We start from the raw sequence: 25,229 nt of genomic DNA, 5'->3' as shown, positions 1-25,229 counted from the left end.
CGGTGAAGGTGGGAGAGACTGGCACAGGCTGCCCAGGGAGGCTGTGGCTGCCCCCTCCATGGAGGGGTTCAAGGCCAGGTTGGATGAGGCCTTGAGCAAGCTGTGCTGGTGGGAACTGTCCCTGCCCATGGCAGGGGGTTGGAGCTGGATGAGCTTTGAGGTCCCTTCCAACTCAACACAGTCTGTGACCCAGCAGCAAGCCCAGAGCAGGTAGCATGTCCTGGCTCAAGCTCACCTGTTCCCCCCAGAGCAAGAACCGTGGCCAGGCAGCGTGCAGAGTGCTGGGGCTGCTCCCACAGCAGAGGTGTGGGAGTGGTTCCCTGTGCCTCACTGCAGATCTCCCCAGGCCTGCCTGGAGGATGTATCCTACCTAGGCTCTAGATGTGAGCAGGCCTTGCCACTCAGCTGCTTTAAGGGATGCTGCTTTGTGGTTAACAGAATGAGCTGCTCTGATTACTTCCTGCTCCACCAAGTGGCTGTGTCCCAGTGAATGTCTGGCTGAGGTGAGTGCTCACAGAGGCCAATTCTGGCTATCCAGAGCCCTCCCAGTGTGAAGAGGCAGAAGCATGGTGGAGTGGTGGAGCAGCTAGAGCAGAAATGGCTCCAGGGCAATTTCTTTCATACCCACCAAACATGAGGCCAAAGGACCAAGCTGAGCCTTTCCCACGTCCTGCAGCTGCTCCCTCTGTGAGCGTGGGGTGAGCAGCAGCTCCTGCCTGGGGCTGGAAACTGCCTGCCAGAAAAGGACTTGGGGATGCTGGTTGGCAGCTGGCTGAAGATGAGCCAGGGTGTGCCGAGGCGGCCAAGAAGGACATCAGCATCCTGGCCTGGAACCAGCAGTGGTGTGGCCAGCAGCACCAGGACAGGGATTGTGCCCCTGTGCTCAGCACTGCCGAGGCCACAGCTTGAGCGCTGGGGTCAGTTTTGTGCCACTCGCTCCCAGAAGGACACTGAGGGGCTGGAGCAGGTCCAGAGGAGGGCAATAAAGATAGGCAAGGGTCTGGAGAGCAGGGCTGGGGAGGAGCAGTGGAGGGGGCTGGGGTGTGCAGCCTGGAGAAGAGGAGGCTGAGGGCAGAGCTCATTGCTCTCTGCAGCTCCCTGAGAGGAGGCTGCAGCCAGGTGGGGGTTGTGCACTGCTTCCCTGTAGCAAGTGACAGAATGAGAGGAAATGGCCTCAAGGTGCCCCAGGGCAGGTTTAGCTAGGATGTGAGGAGCAATTTCTTCCCCAGAAAGGTTGACAAGGCCTGGCCCAGGCTGCCTAGGGCAGTGGTGGAGTCCCCATCCCTGTGCAGGGGTTTCAGAGGTGTAGAGATGCTGAGGGCCATGGTGTGGTGTGGGGCTAAAGGAGCACTGCAGCAGCTTGAAGAGCTCTTCCAACCAAAGCATGCTGAGATTCACGCTGCACCCAAGCAGCTTTCCACAGCCCTCCCAGAGGAACCACGGCACAGAGGGACAGCAGTGTGACAGGCAGGCAGCACTGCACAACACTGCATCTGCTGCTAGAGGAGCGTGACAGGCAGGGAGCAGTGCACAACACTGCATCTGCTGCTAGAGGAGTGTGACAGGCAGGGAGCAGTGCACTGCATCTGCTGCTAGAGGAGTGTGACAGGCAGGGAGCAGTGCACTGCAGCTGCTGCTAGAGGAGTGTGACAGGCAGGAAGCAGTGCACTGCAGCTGCTGCTAGAGGAGTGTGACAGGCAGGAAGCAGTGCAGCTGCTACAGAAGAGGGCTGGAGCTGCTGCTGTCTCTAGCACACGTGGCACAGCAGGGGACACACAGACAGTGAATTACCTTAAGGATGGATGCAAATGCACAGAGGTGGTTAGGAGGAACCTGTCCCTGAGAGCAAAACATTGAGACAAAGGAAAAAAGGGATCATGAGGTGATGGCAGCAGCAAAGGAGCTTCTACTGATGCCCCAGGGATCCAGTGGCATGGAACATGGAGTCACCTGCACCAGCAGCTAGTTGTTGGGTACAACCTCAAGCTCCAGATGGCTTCCAGCAGGCTGCTGCTGTCATGCTGTGTCCTCCTGGGCTATGCAGTTTAGCATCTCTGGGGGGCGGATGTGTCTTGCCACGGCCATGGCATCACCAGCACCTGCAGTGGGGTGTGCAGTGGCTGGGCAGGGACAGAGGAGCATGGGCCCCTCGCTGGGGGGCTGCTGGTGCTGGTCTGCGCTAGAGAGCATTCCTGTCACAGCTGCTGCCTTGCTCCCTGCGCAGGCTGCCAGGTACCTCGGGCATGGCTCTGCCACGGCAAGGGGAGAAGCTGCAGGTGTCCCTGCAGAGAAATCTGCTGTGGCCTTCGGCTGGGTTTGACTCTGTTCTGACAGCATCCAGGCAGCACCTGTCCAAAATCGCCAGGCACTGGAGGTGCAGACACTGGGCCCTGGCAGTGGGCAAGCAGCTGTGCCAACATCTGGCCAATGGAACCCCAGCTGCAGATGCTGCCATAAACCTGGCTGCCCTCAGGGGGGGTCTCTGCAGCCTGTTTCTGACCAACCCTAGGGCACCAAGCCCCCACGAGGTGGGCACCTCTGGGCTGCACTGGAGAAGCTCTTTGTGCCTGAGGATCTGGGTCAGCCACTTCCTGAGCTCCCTGGCTTCCTTGTGCCCGGGCTCCATGTGTGTCCCTGCTGGCAGCGATGGCTCTTCAGCTCTCTCTGGGAAGGCTGGGAGGGCTGCAGCGTGAGGCCCCAGGCAGGAGCTGCCAACCACAGCTCATCCTCAGCAACAGCAGCCATAATGGGGAAGGAAACTGAGTCTGTTGAAACACAGCAATGACTCTGACAGGGAGCAGTGGCAACGAAGGAAAGCCAGAGCTGGCTCCATCAGGGGCAGGCACTGTGAACATAGAGCCAGAAGGGAGCTGTGGAGGCTGAAGAGCTGGGCTTGAAAATGCTCTGCAACTGCAGAAATGAGAAGCAGCCTTGAACCTACCCATGGCCTGCAGGACCTCTGAGTCTCCCTCTCTGTAGGTGTTCAAGACCTGCCTGGATGTGTTCCTGTGTGATGTACTCCAGGTGACCCTGCTCTGGCAGGAGGGTTGGACTGGATGAGCTTTAGAGGTCCCTTCAGCCCCTGGCATTCTGTGGCTGATGCTGTGCCTAACAAGGCTGGGTGACTCCTGGCATCTTCTAGGAGATCCTGTGCAGAAGGAATGGATTGTCCCCCTGGGCTGGGACTGCTGATGCTGCATCTCAAATCCTGGGTTCAGTTTAGGGCCCTCATTCCCAGAAGGACACTGAGGGGCTGGAGCAGCTCCAGAGAAGGGCAACAAAGCTGGGGAAGGGTCTGGAGAGCAGGGCTGGGGAGGAGCAGCTGAGGGAGTTGGGGGTGTGCAGCCTGGAGAAGAGGAGGCTGAGGGCAGAGCTCATTGCTCTGTGCAGCTCCCTGAGAGGAGGCTGGAGCCAGGTGGGAGTTGGGCTCTGCTCCCTAGTCTCAGGTGATAAAAGGAGAGGTAATGACCTGAAATTGTGCCAGGGGAGGGTTAGGTTGGAGGGGAGGAAAAAACTCTTTGCTGCAGGGGTGGTGAGGGACTGGCACAGGCTGCCCAGGGTGCAGGTGGTGGAGTCTTCATGCCTGACAGTGTTTCAGAACTGTGTGGCCATGGCACCTGGGGACAGGGTTCAGTGGCCATGGTGGTGCTGGGCTGGTGTTGGACTCAACCTTAGAGGTCTCTTCCAACCTAAACAATTCAATGAGTCCATGATTCTAAGGCAGAATCTGGTACCACTTGGTCCCTGCTACTGCAGAGCTCGCAGGGTAAGGTGACAGCTAGCAGCGCTCAGACATAGCTCCCTGGGCAGAGGCAGTGCTCCAAAACAAGGACCGCTGAGTGGATGCATCTTCATCCTAGTTCCCTTCTGAGTGTGCCTCTGGCAGCTGCTTCAGCTCACTGCTGTTACACAAAGCACTGAAGAAGAGCCAGGAAAGGATTTGCTGCTTCCAGGAGCAAGGAGGGCTAAAAACCTGCTGTGCACCCAGCACTGGCACAGAACTGCTGCAGAGTGCTGCTGCCTGAGTGGTGTCCTCCAAAGGCCCACAGAAGACCAATCTGAAGGGCACTGCAAAGGCAGCTTCTATGGAGGAGACAGAGGGAGAAACCCAAGGCAGATCCAACCAGACAGTTCAGTTTCCTCCTCCCCACAAACCAAACTGTGAGCCTAAGAGGACAGCTCTGCTTTAAGAACCTTCCATTAGGCATCCAACAGCAGAAAGCTGCCAGAGGATTTGCTGCCAGTGTCTGCCCAGCCTGGGCACAGATGGGTGATGCTGGAAGCAGCAGCAAGTGAGGCTCTGGCAACTCCATAAGCTGCCCAATTAAGTCAGTGAAGCCAGAGTGTGCTAGTTGCTGTGCTTAAACAGCATCAGGGACTGCTGCCTGGAATTGCAAGAGATGCAAAAGTATAAAAGCTGACTCAGCACTTCTGGCTCCCCAGTTGCATAGAGTCCAGGGGAGGCTGCAAAGCTGCTGAGGGGCCTGGAGCAGCTCTGTGAGGAGCAAAGGCTGAGAGCCCTGGGGCTGAGAGCCTGCAGAAGAGCAGCCCCAGAGGGCATCTGAGCAATGCTCAGCAAGAGTTGAAGGAGCTGTGGGGAGCAAGAGGCTGTGGCCAGACTCTTGTCAGTGGTGCCCAGGGACAGCACAAGGGGCAGTGGGCACAGACTGGAACCCACGATGAGAAAGTTGTTTGTTGTGAGGGTGCTGGAGGCCTGGAGCAGGCTGCCCAGAGAGGCTGTGGAGTGTCCTTGTGTGGAGAGCTTCCAAACTCCTCTGGGCACTGTGCTGCTGGGCAAGCTGCTGTGGGTGCCCTGCTGAAGCAGGGCTTGGACTGGCTGATCTCCAGAGGTGCCTTCCCACCTCACCGTGCTGGGCTCTGTGTGTACCTCTAAAGACAGTGGCACTGAGGAGGAGAAGCTCTAGTGGTGGATGTGCTAGTTTGAAGCAGGCTAGAATGTTTTGGGGAGAAAAACTAGATGACAGGCTGTGAAAGGAAAACAATGGTGAGGTCTGCTCCCCTCAGAGTCTTGCTGAAGGAGAAAGGAAAACATTAGATAACACTCTCGCCTTTTTGTCACACTCTGCTTTGGGCTGCTGGCTGAGCAACACCTTACTCCCTAACCTCACTTTCCGTTTGGCCTAACCCACCTTTGCTTCATAACCTCTTGGCTGAACCTCCATTCTTCTTTAGGACTGGGGTAAGGTTGAGAGGGGCAGGGGGAAGGTGCAGGGGTGGTTGAGAGCCCCTCCTGGGGACTCAGGTTTCTGGGAGGGGAGTTGTGCTTCTGTATTACTTTTTACCTTGTATATTTTTGTACGTTTCTGTATATATTGTAAATGTCTGCTTGTATATTGTGCTAGCTGTAAATAAATAGCTTCATTTGTATTCCCAGAGCCCGTCTGAGTCTAGTCTGGGTACCTTAAGTGTGGGGGGGTGGGTACATCCAAACCACCACAGTGGAGAACTGGGAACTTGTGGCTCGTGTTCCCTCAGCTCCCTGTTGTAACCACAGAGCAGTGTCCAGAGAGTGGCCTCTGCCAGGTCTTGCTTTGGGAGACCCCTGCCGAGCCACTGGGTGCGAGCGCAGCGCCTGGCACACAGCTCTGCAGAGCTCAGCAGTGCTGCCTGGCCCTGCTGGGTGCTCTCAATTCACAGCCCCCCAGACTCACTCCAGGCTCACTTTCCCTGCCCCAGCAGCCCCCACAGCACTGCTGCTGTTTTTTTCTCTGCTGCTCAGGGGTTTCACTAGGGAACAGGCTACTGAGAATTCACACCTGGATGGGCCTCATGTCTGGCTCTTGCTTGCTCTGGGGAACTAAGATTGCAGTCAAGAGAGAGCTGTCTGAAGGAGGAGCATTGTCGCTGAGACTTAGGTCACCTAACAGCCACATCATCAGAGCCAACAGATCACTGCACTGGAAGTGAATTCCACTAGACTCCAGCAGTCCAGCACCATTCAAAGCCGGAAGCAATGAGCCACAACCCTTCAGAGTAAAAGCAGCCCTGCTGCAGTGGCTGGGACAGGACCCTCTTTGTTGGAGAGGATGATCCAAGCTTTTTCTCTTCACCAGAAATGTTGGAGGCTCTTTCCCAAAACTCAAACTGTGCGTGGACTAATTGAGGATGAGTTCAATTGTTAGTGCCAGGAAGTGGCACTGATGGCATGAGGCTAAGCCAGCAAGGGCAGAGATTAGTGCAGAGGAAAACTGGCACGTTCAGAGACCACTCACTTTTGTTTTGGACATCTCCAACCTCTGAACTGCTGGGCAGAGGCCAGCCTGTCACTGCCACATCTCTGTCCCTAAGCGGATGTGTTCTTGTACACCAAGGGCACTGGCAGAGTGCCAGACAAGGAAACATAATCCAAACTTGGTGTCTGAAATGAGTGGGGGCTCTCTGAGAGAGCTGAGGCTGTTCAGCCGAGAGAAAAGAAGGTCCCAGGGACACCTTAGAGCAGCCTGGAGGGGACCCACAGGCAGGCTGGGCAGGGACTGTTCCCAAGGGCCTGCAGTGACAGGCTGAGGGCAGTGGTTTGGAACTGGAGCAGGGCAGAGTTAGGTTGGACACCAGGAGGAAGTTCTGCACAGTGAGGGTGGGGAGAGACTGGCACAGGCTGCCCAGGGAGGTGGTGGAGGCCTCATCCCTGCAGACATTCAGGATGTGGCCCTGGGCAGCCTGATGCAGTTGGAGGTGTCCCTGCTGCCTGCAGGGGCTTGCACAAGGTGACCTGGGAGGGTCCTTTCCAGCCCAATGCAGTCTGTGAGGCTGTGACTTGGACTAACTTTGGAAAGGACACAAAAGCCAAAGGGAGACTGCAGCTCTGCTTGAGATGTTAGCTGGGGTTGGACACTGATCCTGGGGCTAATCAGGAGCTCCTCAGAGACCTGGAATCAAAGGAACTTTCCTCCTGAGCAGCAGAGAAAACCTCTGGCTCCAGGCAGGAACCAGCCACAGCACTGGGGTCAGCTTGGTGAGCTGGTGGCTGGGGACAGGGTTTGGTGGCCACGGTGGTGCTGAGTAGGTGTTGGCCTGGAGGATCTCAGAGGCCCTTTCCAACCCAAACAATACCATGGTCTGGTTCAGACAGGACTTTTGTCCTTCAGTGCTACAGCCAAGGGCTCACAGCTGCTCAGCCCCTGCCCTGCCATACGTACATCAGCAGGTTGCCAGGGGCAGACATGGACCTCTCCTCCCGCCTGGCCTGCGCCTCGAAGGGGTTGCTGAAGGAGCGCTTGCGGAGCATGGCCTTCACCAGGATCTGAGAGAGAGCAGAGCGAGAGGCAGCAGGGCTGGCACCGCAGGCACTCAGCAGCACTGCAGGCACTCAATAGCACTGCAGGCACTCAATAGCACTGCAGGCACTCAGCAGCACTGCAGGCACTCAATAGCACTGCAGGCACTCAGCAGCACTGCAGGCACTCAGCGGCACCGCAGGCACTCAGCAGCACCGCAGGCACTCAGCAGCACTGCAGGCACTCAATAGCACTGCAGGCACTCAATAGCACTGCAGGCACTCAGCAGCACTGCAGGCACTCAATAGCACTGCAGGCACTCAGCAGCACTGCAGGCACTCAGCAGCACCGCAGGCACTCAGCAGCACCGCAGGCACTCAGCAGCACTGCAGGCACTCAGCAGCACTGCAGGCACTCAGCAGCACTGCAGGCACTCAATAGCACTGCAGGCACGGAGCAGCACCGCAGGCACTCAATAGCACTGCAGGCACTCAGCAGCATCGCAGGCACTCAGCAGCACTGCAGGCACTCAGCAGCACCGCAGGCACTCAATAGCACCACAGGCACTCAGCAGCACTGCAGGCACTCAATAGCACTGCAGGCACTCAATAGCACTGCAGGCACGGAGCAGCACTGCAGGCACTCAATAGCACTACAGGCACTCAGCAGCACTGCAGGCACTCAGCAGCACTGCAGGCACTCAGCAGCACTGCAGGCACTCAATAGCACTGCAGGCACTCAGCAGCACTGCAGGCACTCAATAGCACTGCAGGCACGGAGCAGCACCGCAGGCACTCAATAGCACTGCAGGCACGGAGCAGCACTGCAGGCACTCAATAGCACTGCAGGCACTCAGCAGCACCGCAGGCACTCAGCAGCACTGCAGGCACTCAGCAGCACCGCAGGCACTCCGCAGCACTGCAGGCACTCAATAGCACTGCAGGCACTCAGCAGCACTGCAGGCACTCAGCAGCACCGTAGGCACTCAGCAGCACTGCAGGCACTCAGCAGCACCGCAGGCACTCAGCAGCACCGCAGGCACTCAGCAGCACTGCAGGCACGGAGCAGCACCGCAGGCACTCAGCAGCACTGCAGGCACTCAGCAGCACCGCAGGCACTCAGCAGCACTGCAGGCACTCAGCAGCACCGCAGGCACTCCGCAGCACTGCAGGCACTCAATAGCACTGCAGGCACTCAGCAGCACCGCAGGCACTCAGCAGCACTGCAGGCACTCAGCAGCACTGCAGGCACTCAGCAGCACTGCAGGCACTCAATAGCACTGCAGGCACGGAGCAGCACCGCAGGCACTCAATAGCACTGCAGGCACTCAGCAGCACTGCAGGCACTCCGCAGCATTGCAGCTGCAGCATGAGCTGGGGAGAGCTGCAGAGCAGCTCTTTCACCTGTGGGCAGTGCCCAGGCCACTCTCCGGCACAGTGAACCAGCCCTGCATGCAGAGCACTGCTGGGCAGAGGTGAAGCCAATGCTGCTGACTGCTGTTTGCCACTCATGGTGGCCCAAGCTCAGGGAAAGGAGGCACCAGAGCTCTCCTGGGCCACCCTTCCCCAGGCAGGCAGTGCTGTCAGCTGCAGCAGTTTCAAAGGCAAAGGTCGTGCTGCCAAAGGCAGAAGATGGGTTTCACCTCACCAGCCTCTATAGGGTACTCGGGGAGTTAAGTTTGCACTCCAGGAGTTGTGGAAACAGGTCCTTGTGCCCAGCACCTCCCACCATCAGCAACTCACTGAAGGTAGCAGCTGGCTACACAGAAACCGCCAGGGGAGCTCTCAACACCCACTTGCGGTCCTCCAAGGCTGGCATGCAAGTGCCAGCTACATGCTCTGGCAGATGTCCTCTCCCTGCTTCTGCAGCCAGCTCTGGAATCTCCATTTCCAGGATCCAGGTGAGGAGTCTTGCACCCTCCAGCTAATGAAACAATACACTCCTGGGATGCTTCTGATGCTCTGGCATGTATGGTGGCAGGCCCTGACGATCTGACCCGGTAGCTTTTGTAAGAGCAGCCAGGGGACTTCTTGCACGGCTCAGGTGCTGCAGAGTCAAGCAGCAGCAGTGCCCTGAGACGCAAGGAGCTGCCCTCAGGCTGGAAGGAGCACTCTGTGCCCTCTGCAGACCTCCTGCACCAGCAGCTTCAGTAGAGCCCCAAGCTCTTGAGCCACGCAGGGGCCGTGGCTATGGTTTGTACCTACCACAGCTGGCAGACTGGGAATGGTCTTCACTGAGTTCTTCACCTCCTCCTCTGTCACCTCCACCACACTGCAGTGCTCCTCCTCCAGTGGCAGCGGCTCCAGGCCACTCTTGGTCAGCCAGGGGTGCACCTGTGTGGGAGAAGAGCCAGCTGGAGACCCCAGCAGAGCACCATGGTGCTGGGATGAGAGAGAAACGGGGCAGAGGGCTGACGGGGGTGAGCTGCCAGTGCTGCTCTATCTTCCACTTCCAGGCACACACTTTGGGCAGCACCTCTGGGAACGGCTGCAGCCTGGAGGCTGTGCAGATGGCACCTCCTAACAGGCAGAGCTGCCACAGCCACCCCAGAGCCCCAGGTGAAGAGCTTTGAAAACCGGAGGGCCTCAGACTGTTTTCAGCCTTCTCTCTCATATGCAACTCTTCATCTGGGGTTAGGTGTGCTCAGCCCCTGGGACAGTGACAGCATCCATGGCTGCACAGCACAGGCTTAGGTGCCTCAACCCTTCAAGTTGAACCAGGCCAAGTGCCAGGTCCTACACATGGTTCAAGGCAGCTCCCAGTACCCAGCCAGTCAGGGGGCAAAGGGCTGGAGAGCAGCCCTGAGAAGAGGGACTTGGGAGTTCTGGGGGGTGCAAAGCTGGACAGGAGCTGGCACTGAGCACTGCCAGGGTGGGGGGTCCCTGCCCACTGCCATATGGGGAGGTGTGTTCAGGTGTGCAGTGCTGTGCAGGATCTGGGTGTTGGTCCAGCTGCTCTGCAGAAGGCAGGAGCTGTGCTGCCAGGCACAGCACCACGGGCACCTTGGCTCCAAGCACCACACTGAGCCCTTCAGCCCTGGGGCTCAGCACACGGCAGGGGGGAGGGCACTGCTCCATGCTCTCACACAAGATGAATGCTTGACTCTCGTGGATGGAGCACAGCAATTCCAGACCAAACTGGGCAGAGCAGTTAGGATATTTCTCCAGCCTAACCCCCTTACATAACCTCAGAGCCTCCTAGCTCTCAACATGTTTATCTTCAATGCAGACACCAGAGACCTATCACCTAGAGGTGATCACCCAAGAGGAGCAGCATGGAGCTAAGGCTGCCCAGCAGAAGAGCAGCATCATTTTGCCTTACAAGGGAAGCACATGGAGGAGAAAGAGGAGGGGGTGTGACAGCAGGGGAAACCCAAAAGGGAAGGGGCCCTGGGAGAAGGAGGAGGTGGCTTGGAGCAGACACTTAGAAACATCTCAGTGTGCCTCTCATGGGATGGCTTCACAGAATGGTCTGAGTTGGAAAGGACCTTAAAGTCCTGGGAAAGTCACCCAGTTCCAGCTCCCCTGCCGTGGGCAGAGACACTTCTCCCTAGCCCAGGCTGCTTGGGTGTCCTTGGCTGTGAAGATGAGGAAGGCTGTGCTCAGGACCTGGAAGCCACCCAGCAGCTACAGCCAGGAGCCCTTTCAGCACAGAGCACAGCTCCTCAGGCACACTGAGCACCTTCAGTGCATGGCCAGGGAGAAGATCCAGCACCCAGCTTTGCTCTTCTCCCCAAGGGCTCTCAAAGGTGCAAGTGTTGATGTGAAGGGCCTGCTGCCAAGTCACATCCCTGAAATACAGCTCCAGAAGACTTCTCCCCCTGGCTGCTTGTGGCCTGGGCACGGTGGGAAGGGACACGATGGGGTCTTTGTGAGGCACAACCTCCCTGCCGTCAGCTTTGGTGGCGAATGTGCTGGTGCTGGCCAGAGACAAAATGAAGAGTTGTGTGCCCTGCAGAGCCAGTGCAGCTCTCTGGACATCTTGAGGGTGCCCAGCAGGTCCAGGGCCTCAGCGAGGAGGACAGAAAGCCAAGCACAGGAGAATGACACCAAGCCCTGCCTGGCATTGTGCTCCACCAGTTCTAGCTGTGCTCTCTCTTAATAAGCACCTCCCAGGCTGATGAAGGCCACCCTGCTGCCTTCAGGCTGTTGACCACACAAGCAGCAGGGCAGAGGACAGTTCCAGCCCCTGTGCCACAAGTGCAAGGGTGGCAGCAGAGCCCCTGAAGAGAGCAGTCCCCATGAGGGTTCCCCTGGGACTTCACTGAGCACCAGCCAGCCTTTGGGAGCTTTTCATTTAAGCCAGTAAACAAGAAAGCTCTTGTGAAGGCACAGAGGAATGCCAGAGAGTGCCTAGTGGAGGCTGCAAGGGTGACTGAGTGACTGGGACAGGAGGCTGACAGGAGAAATTCCTTCCCAGCAAGAGTTCCCAGGCACTGGCACAGGCTGCCCAAGTGGAGTCCCTGTCCCTGGAGAGGTTCAGAAGATCATAAACTCCTAGAATGGCTCAGGTTGGAAGGGGCCTCAGAGGTCACCTCCTCCAACCTCCCCACCATGGGCAGGGACACCTCTCAACTAGACTTGTGTGGTGGTCTGGGGGGCTCAGATTGCCTAAAAAAACTACAGAGCCCAAGGTCGGTGCCAGGGGAGGCACTGGGGGCCCCCAGCTATGGCAATTGTGTGACCCAATCCCAGCACCCTGCAGCACTTGACAAGTGGGCACCAAAGTCAGTTTGCTCCCTTTTCTCCCTGCTTTTTCAGCTCTCTGGAGGGATCCTTACCTGAGTAGCTATGGAGCAGGTACCCTGCAGCCTTCAAAGCCTTCAGGGCCACAGCTGCAGTGAATTTTGGCCTGTTTGGGGCCTGATGGGGGGACAGTGGGGGCAGAGACAATGCACTGGGGCGCTGGTGGGTTTGGCTGGGTTGGGGGGAAGGTTTTGGGGGTCCTGTATCTTGTACCTGCACTAGCAGCTAAGGATTCCTGTATGCCCTATCTGTTCCTGCACAGCTTTAACTACAACTTTTCTGTGTTACTCTCCACTTCAGCAAGAGAGTTCTTATTTTACTGTCCTTTTCTTCCTTAAAAAGAGTAACATAGACTAATCTTAGTCTGTTGTGCTCTTAAGCAGAAAACTATGACAACTAGGTTGCCCAAGGCCTCACCCAGCCTGGCCTTGATCACCTCCAGGCAGGAGGCAGCCACAGCCTCCCTGAGCAGCCTGTGCCAGGCTCTCAGCACCCTCACACTGAACAACTTCTTCCTCAGCTCCACTCTAACCCTGCTCTGCCTCAGCTCCAAACCATTCCCCCTTGGCCTGTCTCAGACACCCTCATGAGAAGTCTCTCTGCAGCCTTCCTGCAGGCTCCCTTCAGGCACTGGCAGGCAGCTCTAAGATCCCCCTGAAGTCTTCTCTCCAGGCTGTAAGCCCCAGCTCCCTCAGCCTGTGCTCACAGCAGAGCTGCTCCAGCCCCTGGATCATCTTTGTGGCCTCCTCTGGCCTCACTCCAGCAGCTCTGAGTCCTTCTGCTGGGGACAGCAGGACTGGAGGCAGGATTGGAGGAGAGGTCTCAGCAGAGCAGAGTCAAGGGGTAGAATCCCTTCTCTTGCCCTGCTGCCCACACTGCAGCCCAGCACCCAGCTGCCTGCTGGGCTGCAGGAGGGCACTGCTGGCTCCTGGGGAGCTGCTCAGCAAGCTGCATGGCTGTGGTGCTGAGCGAGGTGTTTTGGTGGCAGTGGCTTAGCAGCAGTGCTGGCATTGTGAGCCCTAGGCAAGGGTTGGCCTGGTAGATCTCAAAAGTCTCCTTCAATCTCAACAGTTCTGTGGTTTCAGGATTCCATGATCTGCCTTACAAGGCAAGGCTGAGAGCCCTGGGGCTGTCTGGGCTGCAGAAGAGCAGCCTGAGACTGGATCTGATCAATGTTTATGCATGCAGAGGGGTGGGGGTCAAGAAGGGGCCAGGCTCTGCTCAGTGGTGCCCAGAGACAGGACAAGGAGCAATGGACACAAACAGAAACCCAGAAGGTTCTATCTCAACATGAGGAGAAAGTTGTTTGTTGTGAGGGTGCTGGAGGCCTGGAGCAGGCTGCAAGAGAGGCTGTGGAGTCTCCTCCTCTGGAGTCCTTCAAGACCCACCTGGCTGTGTGCCTGTGTGAGCCACCCTGGGTGACCCTGCTCTGGCATGATCTCCAGGGGGCCCTTCCAACCCTCACGGCTCTGTGATTCCCCAGGCAGCAGCAGCCAGAGCTGCTGCACTCAGCACTGCTCCAGCCTCTGGGCAGCACCAGAGGAAGCTCCTGGAACACTCCCTGGGAAGATCTTTGCCTTGCAGGAGGCACCAACTGACCTTGATTTCAGGGATGGTGATCCTGGAGTCTGGGTTCTTATCAAGCATGCGCAGCAGCAGGTCCTTGAGCTCCTCACTGAGCTGTGCTCTGAGAAAAGAGAATGCCAGAGTTAAGGAGGGATAGGGAAGAGCTGCAGTGTGGTTATCAGGTAGAGAATCACAGCACTGTTTGGGTTGGAAAAGGCCTCTAAGCTCATCCAGGCCAACACCAACCCAGCACCACCATGGCCACCAAACCATGTCTCCAGGTGCCATGGGCACACCTGTCTGGAACACCTCCAGACATGGGCACTCCACCACCCCCTGGGCAGCCTGTGCCAGTCCCTCACCACTCCTGCAGCAAAGACATTTTCCTAATCTCCAACCTAACCCTTCCCTGGTACAACTTCAGGCCATTGCCTTTCCTTCTATCACCTGATACTGAACCAACTCCCCTTGCCTCCCACCTCCTCTCAGGGAGCTGCAGAGCAATGAGCTCTGCCCTCAGCCTCCTCTTCTCCAGGCTGCACACCCCCAGCTCCCTCAGCTGCTGCTCCCCAGACCCTTCTCCAGCTTTATTGCCCTTCTCTGGGCCTGCTCCAGTCCCCCAATGTCCTTCTTTGAGTGAGGGGCACAAAACTGACCCCAGGATTTGAGGTGTGGCCTCCCCAATGCCAAGCAGAGGGGGATGATCACACTTGCCTGCTGGCTACACCATTGCCATTGCTGACCCAGAGCAGGCTGCTGGTGCCCTTCTTGGGCACTGGGGCACACCCTGGCTCATCTCCAGCCACAGTCTACCAATATCCCCAGGTCCTTCTCCACCAGGCAGCTTCCTGCCACTCTGCCCCATCCTGGAGCACTCGTGGGGTTGCTGTGAGCCAGCTGCAGCACCCAGCACTTGGCCTGGTTTAATCTTCCACAATGACCTTGGCCAATCAACCCAGCCTGGGCAAATCACTTTGCAGAGCCCCCCTACCCTCAGGCTGATCAACACTGCCACACAGTCCAGTGTCATCTGCAAACATCTGCTCCTCTGAGAAGGTATTTTCTCTGCAAGGTCCAGCTGGGTCAGTTCCTTCTCAGGAGCCATGGTCACTGCTGGGGGCTTGGCCATCCACTTCTGCCCACAGCTGTGAGCTCACAGACACAGGAGAAGGCAGCAGGTGAAGGCCTCCAAGGACCTTCTTACAGACAGGACATTAGAGGGGGATTACAGAGGGACAACACAGTGCTCTGGGGAGCAGGGCTGGAGCTGGGCTCTGTGCTATCAGAAGGGACAGGCTGATTTGCTGAGCCTGCAGCACAGTCACAGGCTGCTCTGTGTGGGAGAGGACCTTTTGAGCCTATCCAGTCCAACCCTGCAGCCAGCAGGAACATTCCCCACCAGAGCAGGCTGCTCACAGCCCCAGACAGCCTGACCTGCGACGGTGCCAGGGATGGGGCAGCTCCCACCCCTCTGGGTAGCCTGGCTCAGTGTTCCAGCGCTCTCAGCAAGCCCTATGAAGAGGATCACAAAGTACCTGGGGGGCTCTGGCCAGGTAACCCCACCCTGCCTCCTGTTCCCTCTGCACCCCAGCAGGGTTATTGCTGTACTCTGTTTGCCATCCAAAGAGCCTATGTGGACTTGCTCACAGCCACAGTCCTGCAGCAGCTCCCAGGGCAGCACCAAGCACCACAAAGCTCAGCACCCACCTGGAGGGCTGCCAGCACCAAAGATCACCTTACAGGGAGCCTGCAGGTCATAGAACATTGTCCTGGCCTCCAGCTCCTCACCAGGAAGGCCTGGGCACAGCTCCTGGCTCTGTTCTTAAACGTCTGGACAGTGACTCTCCAGCTTGCTTTTGAGTGGTGCCAGAACAGCCAGGCTGTGAGCCAAGCCCATTTATCCTCTGCCATGCCAAGGACTCACTGACATGAATGAGAGCTCCAGAGGGATAAATATTTATCCCAGTGTCTCCAAGGGAAGGGCAAGGATAAGGACAGCAGTGGAGGCAGATCCATCTCTGTCCTACAGGTTGTCAGGAAACAGGCAGGGAGTTTCCACGGGCTGGCTGCAGACAGAAACGTGGAGCTAGGGGTGTGCAGCCTGGAGGAGGACCTGATTGCTCTCTGCAGCTCCCTGGGAGGAGGCTGAAGCCAGGTGGGGATCAATCCTTTCTCCCTAGTCTCAGGTGATAGAAGAAGAGGCAATGGCCAGAAATTGTGCCAGGGCAGGCTTAGGTTGGAGCACTCTGCAGCAAAAGTGGTCAGGGATTGGCACAGGCTGCCCAGGGAGGTGGTGGAGTTCCCATCCCTGGAGGTGGTCCAGAACCGTGTGCCCACATCACCTGGGGGCATGGTTTGGTGGCCATGGTGGTGCTGGGTTGGTGTTGGACTGGATGAGCTCAGAGGCCTTTTCCAACCCAAACAATTCTTTTTTAAGCTGGGAGGGCAGGTCAGTGGGAAAGCCAAATGTATCAGACAGCAGAACTGCCACAGGAGGCAATGTCCGATCGAGGAGAAGGTTCTCAGCCCGTGAAATGTCAGCAACTGACTGCAGCTCCAGCTGGGAGCAGTCACTGGTGGCTGCCTACTGACCCGAAGAGACGATGGCTGAGGGAGTGTGGGCACCGTGCCAGGGCCAGAGCAAGCAGCAAAAAGGCTTCCAGGGAAACACAAACAAGGGGCCCTGGCTGCAGTGTTGAAAGACAAAGTCCTGCCCCGACCACAGAGCAGCTGCTGGAACACAGCAACGTGGCATGGGCAGCTTTGTGCTCTGAATGCCTGAAGGGAACTCCATAAAGCTCACCAAGGGCAAGTGCAGGGTCCTGGCCCTGGGCAGGAACAACCTCCTGCAGCAGGACAGCTGAGGGGGGACCTGCTGGGAAGCAGCTGCAAGGAGAAGGAGCTGGGAGTGCTGGGGGACAGCAAGTGCCCATGGGGCAGCAATGTGCCCTGGGGGGCAGGGAGGCAAATGGTGTCCTGGAGGGCATGAGGAAGAGCACACTCCTCCATCAGGGCAAAAGAGGTTCTCCTCCTCCTCTACTCTGCCCTAGTCAAGTCTCTTCTGCTGGGTGCAGTTCTGGCTCCCCGGTTACAGAGCCAGGGAAGTGCTGGAGAGAGTCCAGGGGAAGCTGCAGAGCTGCTGAGGGGCCTGGAGCAGCTCTGTGAGGAGCAAAGGCTGAGAGCCCTGGGGCTGAGAGCCTGCAGAAGAGCAGCCCCAGAGGGCATCTGAGCAATGCTCAGCAAGAGCTGAAGGAGCTGTGGGGGGCAAGAGGCTGGGGCCAGACTCTTGTGAGTGGTGCCCAGGGACAGCACAAGGGGCAGTGGGCACAGACTGAAACCAGGAGGCTCCATGTGAAGAGGAGGAGAAAGTTGCTGTGAGGGTGCTGGAGGCCTGGAGCAGGCTGCCCAGAGAGGCTGTGGAGTGTCCTTGTGTGGAGAGCTTCCAAACTCCTCTGGGCATGGTGCTGCTGGGCAAGCTGCTGTGGGTGCCCTGCTGGAGCACCCAGGCACTGGGTGATCTCCAGAGGTGCCTTCAAACCCCACCCTGCTGGGTGCTGTGGAGCCTGTTCAGGTGTAGCAGCTCAGCAGTAGCAGCTCAGCAGTGGCACAGGCCTGGCTTGCCAGAACTTCTCCCTAGCCATGAGTGGGCCTTTATTTGCCACCTAACAATTGCCTGACCCTGTGGCGACAGGTCCATGGGGGAGGCTCCACGCAGTCCTTGGGCAGGCTCCCCCAGCTTGAGCAGAAGTGTCTCCCCCTGAGCTATCTCTGCCCTCCAGTCAGTGGAGAGGGCATTCCTGCAGCCCTGGCTGCTGGGCCAGGAGTCAGCCCAGCCACAGCAGAAGGCTCCAGCAGCACAGCTGCAGCACCCCTGGCTGCCTGCAGACTCAGGAGGGAGCCTGGCACTGCCAGTGGGGAGTCTCAGAGCTCTGCTGTGCCTGTCTGACACCTCAGTGAGAGCAAAGAAATTCTTCCTCATCTCCCATCTAAGCTCCCCAGCACAATTCCAGGCCATGGCCTCTACCTCTTTCTGATTCCTTCTCCTTCCTCTGGGGTGCTTCCCATCCCATGCCACCAGCTCACCAAGCTGACCCCAGTGCTGTGGCTGGTTCCTGCCTGGAGCCAGAGGTTTTCTCTGCTGCTCAGGAGGAAAGTTCCTTTGATTCCAGGTCTCTGAGGAGCTCCTGATTAGCCCCAGGATCAGTGTCCAACCCCAGCTAACATCTCAAGCAGAGCTGCAGTCTCCCTTTGGCTTTTGTGTCCTTTCCAAAGTTAGTCCAAGTCACAGCCTCACAGACTGCATTGGGCTGGAAAGGACCCTCCCAGGTCACCTTGTGCAAGCCCCTGCAGGCAGCAGGGACACCTCCAACTGCATCAGGCTGCCCAGGGCCACATCCTGAATGTCTGCAGGGATGAGGCCTCCACCCCCTTCCTGGGCAGCCTGTGCCAGTCTCTCCCCACCCTCACTGTGCAGAACTTCCTCCTGGTGTCCAACCTAACTCTGCCCTGCTCCAGTTCCAAACCACTGCCCTCAGCCTGTCACTGCAGGCCCTTGGGAACAGTCCCTGCCCAGCCTGCCTGTGGGTTCCCTCCAGGCTGCTCTAAGGTGTCCCTGGGGCCTTCTTTTCTCTCGGCTGAACAGCCTCAGCTCTCTCAGAGGGCCCCTATGGCAAAGGTGCTCCAGTCTTCTGATCATCTTTGTGGCCCTCCTCTGGACCTGATCCATCAGGTCAGCTCTGGAACGTCATCATTGCTGCCCTGCATTGGACACCTTTAAGACTGAGCTCAACACGGTGCTGGACCAGCTCACCTCAACTCCACTGTGACCTAGAAAGGTTGGATCAGATGGTCCTTGGGGTCCCTTCCAACCTGGCTTTCTGTGATCTGGACGAATCTTGTGTGCAGCAGCCCCAAAACACCTCAGCTGCCCTTGCCTGTGCCTCCTTGGTGACCCTGCCAGCACCCAGGAACAACACTGGCAGCTGAACTTTATTCTCCAGTAGCTGAGCAATGTCTACTTACTCTTCTGGGAACTCCACAGGCTTGTTCTTGATCCTGTTATGAAGACCCAGAATATATTCATCTATAAAAGGGCACTGCAAAGCAAACAGAAGAGTTTCCAGTTGTCAGAGGTGCTGGCAGTGCTGAGGCTCCATCATTCACAGAGCAGACACTCCTTGTTTGCACTCTCTGGCTGGCACAGAGCCGGAAACAAAGAACACCTCCAAACACAACAAACTGATTCGATCCTTAGAACAAGATAAATGCAGGAGGTCAGTGGAGGGATCTGGGTTGGGATATCCTCCTCCACCCAGCCTACCAAGTGACCATCAGCTGCTCATAGTCCTTTCTTCTGCTCCACTTGCACCTGGCAGAGACCCTGCCAGAAGCTTGCAGCACCACTTGGAGGTCTCTTGGTGAGAGGCATCACTTGGAGCCATGTCTGCACAGACTGCACTCCCTCCCCACTGCTCCTGGAACCCCTTCAGGTCCTTCTCTTCTCTTCTCTTCTCTTCTCTTCTCTTCTCTTCTCTTCTCTTCTCTTCTCTTCTCTTCTCTTCTCTTCTCTTCTCTTCTCTTCTCTTCTCTTCTCTTCTCTTCTCTTCCTCTTCCTCTTCCTCTTCCTCTTCCTCTCTGTGCTAGTTTGAAGCAAGCTAGAATGTTTTGGTAACAGAACTAGATGACGGGCAGTGAAATGAAAACAATTGATGTCAACTTCTCTCACAGTCTCGCTGAGAACTCTGGGAAGAAGAAAGACTTTTTCTCCATTTTTGTTTCTTACTCTTGCTTTTGCCTTAGACCTGGTCACACCTCAGTAACCTTGCTCCTACTAACCCTGCTCCCTAACCTCTTGGCTGCACCTCTTTTCTTCCTGAGAACTGGGGTAAGGTTGAGAGGGCCGGGGGGAGGTGTTGGGGTGGTTTGAGAGCCCCTCCTGGGGACTCAGGTTTCTGGGAGGGGAGTTGTGCTTTTGTATTGTTTATCCTTTGTATATTTCTGTATATAATTGTATATAACTGTATATATTGTAAATAGCTGCTTGTAAATTTTGCTAGCTGTAAATAAATTGCTTCATCTATATTCCCAGGGTCTGTCTGAGTTAGCTGGGGCAAATTCAAAAGTGTGGGGGGTGGGGTAACCCCCAAACCATCACACTCTTCCTCTTCCTCTTCCTCTTCTCTTCTTCTCTCTTCTCCAGTTTCAGTTCCCTCAGCCAGTCCCCATAGCAGAGGGTCTCCAGCCTCTGTTCACCTTCGCGGCCTCCTCTGGACCCTCTCCAGGAGGACCATGTCCATCTTGTGCTGCGGACCCCAGAGCTGGGCTCAGCACTGCAGATGAGGTCTTCCCAGAGCAGACTTCTGCTGTTCAGACACCTTCCATCCAGATTGCTGCAGACAAAGCCTATTTCCCTCAGCACATTTTATACTGGGGGCATCTCTAGCTGAGCTCTGGCTCTCCCCAGCTGGGCAGGTAGGCAGCACTGGGGGTGGGCAGCTGAGCTGTGGCAAATGCAGTGGAGGATGCAGCAGCAGATCTGCATCAAAACTGCAGGAGCAGGCATGGGCTGGGGGCTGCCGGTGGAGCCTATCTCAGCCTGCTTGGGCAGATGATATAATCAAATCCAAAGGAGGTACAAAGGTACAGCACTGTGTGCAGGGTCACACGGAGCAGGCAAACACATCCTGCTGCTGGGCTTTAGAGTCCCTCTTCGTTTTTTCCAGTGCTTGCCACAGAGGGAAGAAACAGCACTGGGAGGTTGCAGCAGAGTATAAAATAAAGGCTACAGCCTTCACTTGAGGATCTGGCCCAAAGAAGACATCATTATAGACACAGGTCAGGGTATTTTCAACCCTGGAGTTAGTTCTGCCTCTGCCATCTCCCCCAGTCACTTCTTGCCTCTGAGCCTTCTGCCTGTGTGGCAGGACCTGCAGTGCTCCATGCCTGGAGAGCAGGCTCAGGTCACACTCCTGCACCCACAGGCTGCAGGCACCTGCTGTGCTGAGTGCCTGGGGCAGCATGGGCTGGACAAGGGGCTCTGCCCACAGGGGAGGGCACAGCCACCATGAGACATGGAGTTTGCAGAAGGCAATAAGGTGAAAGGGTGGTCAGGGATTGGCACAGGCTGCCCAGGGAGGTGGTAGAGTCCCCATCCCTGGAGGTGAACTGTGTGGCCATGGTGGTGCTGGGTTGAAGGTCTTGGAGGTCTTTCCAACCAGGACAACTCTGTGATGCTGTGAGGCATTTCTGCAGAGCTGCCTCTGCTGCAGTGGGCTCCATCTGGCCCAGCTCAGCTGTGGCAGTCTGTCTCAGCCCTGTGCCTCTCTCCAGGCTGTGCCTGCCTTGCCTCTAAAACAAATGGACAGGAGGGATCTGTGCCCAGGGAGCCCACCTGGGAGCAGAGGCAGCTCCTTCCCAAAGGACTGATGTGGATATGTGTGCAGTCCATACACAGAGGGTAGCCACCAGTGCTGGGGCTATGGGCATGAACCCCAGCCCAGGAGTCACCCAAGTGCTTCCTCAGGAGCTGCCCTGAGCTGTGAGCTGCCACACACTGCTTTGGCAGGTGTGCGAGGGGCAGCACTGGCTGCGAGCCTCCAGTCCCCTGAGGTGTGCACACAGGGCGTGGAGAAAGAGCCCTGCTGGGCCATGGGCTGCCCTAACGGCTCACAGAGCCATACAGTGACTTGGGCTGGAAGGGACCTCAAAGCTCATCCAGCTCCAATCCCCTGCCATGTGCAGGGACACCTCCAGCAGCCCAATCTGCCCAAGGCCTCATCCAACCTGGCCTTGGACACAGCCTCCCTGGGCAATCTGTGCCAGTGCCTCAGAAGCAGTTTCCAGTTTCTGGCAGCTCACCTCTCCCAGGCCAGGGTAGCTGTGAGACAGACTTCCAGGCTGGGTGAGCTGCCCCTGGTGCTGCCACTGCTGCTCTGGGTGTGCAGCACAAACAGCTGCTCTGAGGACAGGAGCCAGTTCTGGAATCCACAGGAACCCACAGATGCCAGTGCCAGCCCCTTCTGTTTGGGCACACAGGAACTTGCAGCAGGCAGGTTTGGCTGCTAATATTTGCTCTTATTTGGCAAGGAATGAGGCAGAAGCCATGGGGCAGCCAGAGTGCAAGCCTCCTTACCTTGCCATAAACAAAGCAGTACAGGGTGATCCCCATGGCCCACACGTCCAGAGCCTGAAAGAGAGCAGGGGCAGGGAGTGAAGGAGATGCTGCAAAGGAGTGACAGGATCAGACAATCATGGAACTGTTTGGCTTGGCAAAGACCTCCAAGACCATCCGGTCCAACCAGCAACCCAACCCCACCATGCCCACTAAACCCTCTCCCCAGGTGCCATGGCCACATGGCTCTGAAACACCTCCAGGCATGGGGACTCCACCACCTGCACCCTGGGCAGCCTGTGCCAGTCCCTCACCACTCCTGCAGCAAAGACATTTTCCCTAATCTCCAACCTAACCCTCCCCTGGCACAATTTCAGGTCATTACCTCTCCTTTTATCCACTGAGACAAGGGAGCAGAGCCCAACCCCCACCTGGCTGCAGCCTCCTCTCAGGGAGCTGCACAGAGCAATGAGCTCTGCCCTCAGCCTCCTCTTCTCCAGGTTGAACACCCCCAGCTCCCTCAGCTGTTCCTCCCCAGCCCTGCTCTCCAGACCCTTGCCTATCTTCATTGCCCTTCTCTGGGCCTGCTCCAGCCCTGGATGGTCTGCAGGAGCTGTCTCTCCCCAGCCCTACAGAACACTGTTTGTCTCCATGGCACATTCTCTCCCTTGCTGTGCAGCCTCTCTCTCGCTGGGCTCCTGGAAGCACCTGCAGCATGCCAGGGAAGCAGGACTGTGCTGGGCCAGATGCAGATGCTGCTGTGTTTGTCCTTGCTGTGGAGCACAGCAAACAGTAACATGTTTCTTACAGATGACACCACTCAGGGCTGAACATCACAGAGAAGCTGAGCCCCAGAAGTCACCTTCCAGGAAAAACCCCACACTGTGCTCTGTCCCCACACCTGCATCACAACAACCCCAGGAACACTCCTGGCTTGGGGCAGAGTGCCTGGAAAGATGCCCTGGGGAAAAGGACCTGGGGATGTACGTTGATAGGGGCTGAAGATGAGCCAGGCTGTGCACAGGTGGCCAAGAAGGCTACCAGCATCCTGGCATGGATGGTGGCAATGGTGTGGCCAGCAGAAGGAGGGCAGGGATTGTGCCCCTGGACTCAGCACTGCTGAGGCTGCATCTCAAATCCTGGGTTCAGTTCTAGGCCTCTCACTCCCAGAAGGACACTGAGGGGCTGGAGCAGGCCCAGAGAAGGGCAACAAAGCTGGGGAAGGGTCTGGAGAGCAGGGCTGGGGAGGAGCAGCTGAGGGAGCTGGGGGTGTGCAGCCTGGAGGAGGCTGAAGGCAAAGCTCATTGCTCTCTGCAGCTCCCTGAGAGGAGGCTGCAGCCAGGTGGGAGCTGGGCTTTGCTCCCTAGTGAAAAGTGAGGGGACAAGAGGAAATGGCCTCAGGTTGGCCCAGGGCAAGTTCAGGTTGGACATGAGGAACAATTTCCTCCCCAGAAGTGTCGTCAAGGCCTGTCGCAGGCTGCCCAGGGCAGTGGTGGAGTCCCCATCGATGGAGAGGTTTCAAAGCCATGCAGATGTGGTGCTGAGGGCCATGGTTCAGTGCTGTCCTGGCAGTGTTGGGCTTGTGGCTGGACTGGATGAGCTTAAAGGTCTGTTCCAACCCACACAATTGTGCGATGCCTTCTCAGCCCCTCCCAGTGCCCCTTGCCTTTAGGGCATCAAGATATGACCTCGGTGTCCTGCACACCCTGTGGCTCTTGACTGTTCTGGAAGGGAATCAAAGAGTTTTCCCTTTCTTTTTGGGGGGAAAGAAGGCCTGAGCTGGGCAGAGATCCCCAGCAGTCTGTCTGCCTGCTGCACACAGAAGCCAGGGTGAGTTTTGCCTGCACAGAGCCAGAGCTTCAGTCTCACTTCCTCACCCCAGAGCTACCCATCCCTGCTGGGTGGGCAATAACAAAGCATGCAGGGGAGCTGCTGCCCTTCATGCCATGCCGGGGGGGGTCCCAGGAGGCCTCAGCTGTGAGCAAGGATCCCACCTTTCCACTGAAGCTTTTGCCAGTGTGTGAGATTGCCTCTGGTGCCATGAAGGCTGGGGTGCCTGCCGTGCTGGAGAGCTGGGCATCGCTGCCCTCGAACTGATTGCTGACGCCGAAGTCGGCGATCTTGACGTGCCCGTCGTCCCCCAGCAGCAGGTTGGAAGGTTTGATGTCCCTGTGGATGATCTTCTGGTAGTGCACTAGGAAAGAACACACAGCAGCCTGTCTGCCGGGGCAGGCTGCACCCCAGGGGGAAGGAACCTGCCCAGGGCGGCGGCAGCAAAGGTGCCAGCTTGGAGACCTCTCTCAGTGGTGTCACGGCAGTGCGTTAGAAGGCAGCAGAAGTTCCAGGTCCTTGAGCCACTCCTTTCCAGGGCCCCACTGGACACTCCCACACTCAACTACACATCTGCCAATAGGGATGGTGCAAAGGACAGCCAGGGACCCCAGACTACCCAACCAGCAGGACCTAGCTGAGCTGTCTGAGAAGGACACCACCCAAACCCTGCAGATCTCCTTGGCCTCATTGGACCAGATGATGGTGAATGACCTGATCATGGAGCTGAAAGCCTGGAGCACAGCCCTGTGAGGAGAGGCTGAGGGAGCTGGGGGGATGTAGCCTGCAGCAGAGAAGGCTCAGGGCAGAGCTCATTGCTGCCTGCAGCTGCCTGCAGGGAGGCTGTAGCCAGGTGGGGTTGGGCTCTGCTGCCAGGCAGCCAGCAACAGAACAAGGGGACACAGCCTGAAGCTGTGCCAGGGCAGGTCTAGGCTGGATGTTAGGAGGCACAGAGAGTGATTGGCATTGGAATGGGCTGCCCAGGGAGGTGGTGGAGTGGCTGTGGCTGGAGGTGTTGAAGCCAAGGCTGGCTGGGTCACTTAGTGCCATGGTCTGGTTGGTTGGGCAGGGCTGGGTGCTAGGTTGGGCTGGATGAGCTTGGAGCTCTCTTCCAACCTGGCTGATTCTGTGATCCAGAAGAGGCTCTCTTCTCATTTGTCTGTTTTGAAACTGCACTGCTGGAAAGGTAACCACAAGGAGCACAACCAAAGGCAGAATAGAACAGGCCCAGAGGAGATATTCAGGCAACCAGCAGCTGAGCACCAGGTCCAGCCAACAGCCCAGGAAGCAGTGGCTGCTACCAGCCCCAAAGCTGCCTCTGACCATGCAGCAATCACCAGCTGGGTGGTGCCAGCACTGCCACAGCAGAATAGAACTGTTTGGGTTGGAAAATCCCTCTGAGATCACTGAGTCCAAACACCAACCCAGCACCACTGTGGCCACCAAACCCTGTCCCCAAGTGCCACGGCCGCATGGTTCTGGAACACCTCCAGGCATGAGGATTCCACCATCTCTGTGGGCAGCCTGTGCCAATCCCTGACCACTCTTGCAGTAAAGACATTTTCCTCATTTCCAACCTAATCTCCCCTGGCACAATTTCAGGCCATTGCCTCTCCTGCTGTCACTTGTTCCTAGGGAGCAGAGCCCATCCCCCACCTGGCTGCAGCCTCCTCTCAGGGAGCTGCAGACAGCAATGAGCTCTGCCCTGAGCCTTCTCTTCTCCAGGCTGCACACCCCCAGCTC

At 57.3% G+C, this 25,229-nt stretch overlaps 1 protein-coding gene across 3 annotated transcripts in view; it reads right to left on the bottom strand.

Moving 5' to 3' along the window:
- Positions 1 to 25,229, bottom strand: part of CAMKK1 (calcium/calmodulin dependent protein kinase kinase 1) — a 101,199-nt gene that overhangs the window by 4,864 nt on the left and 71,106 nt on the right. For 2 of the 3 annotated variants that reach the window (XM_064166728.1, XM_064166726.1), the window contains exons 10-16: positions 23,651 to 23,850; positions 21,678 to 21,731; positions 18,569 to 18,642; positions 13,580 to 13,667; positions 9,440 to 9,568; positions 7,158 to 7,261; positions 1,792 to 1,839 (exon numbers count right to left, since the gene is read on the bottom strand). In XM_064166728.1, the coding sequence (XP_064022798.1) occupies positions 1,792 to 1,839; positions 7,158 to 7,261; positions 9,440 to 9,568; positions 13,580 to 13,667; positions 18,569 to 18,642; positions 21,678 to 21,731; positions 23,651 to 23,850 (697 nt within the window). The remainder of the gene's footprint in view (positions 1 to 1,791; positions 1,840 to 7,157; positions 7,262 to 9,439; positions 9,569 to 13,579; positions 13,668 to 18,568; positions 18,643 to 21,677; positions 21,732 to 23,650; positions 23,851 to 25,229) is intronic. The other variant, XM_064166727.1, reaches the window with a different exon arrangement.

This window comes from Pogoniulus pusillus, chromosome 27 (assembly GCF_015220805.1).
Source record: "Pogoniulus pusillus isolate bPogPus1 chromosome 27, bPogPus1.pri, whole genome shotgun sequence".
NCBI lineage: Eukaryota > Metazoa > Chordata > Aves > Piciformes > Lybiidae > Pogoniulus > Pogoniulus pusillus.
This window is presented reverse-complemented; position numbering and strand designations above follow the sequence as displayed.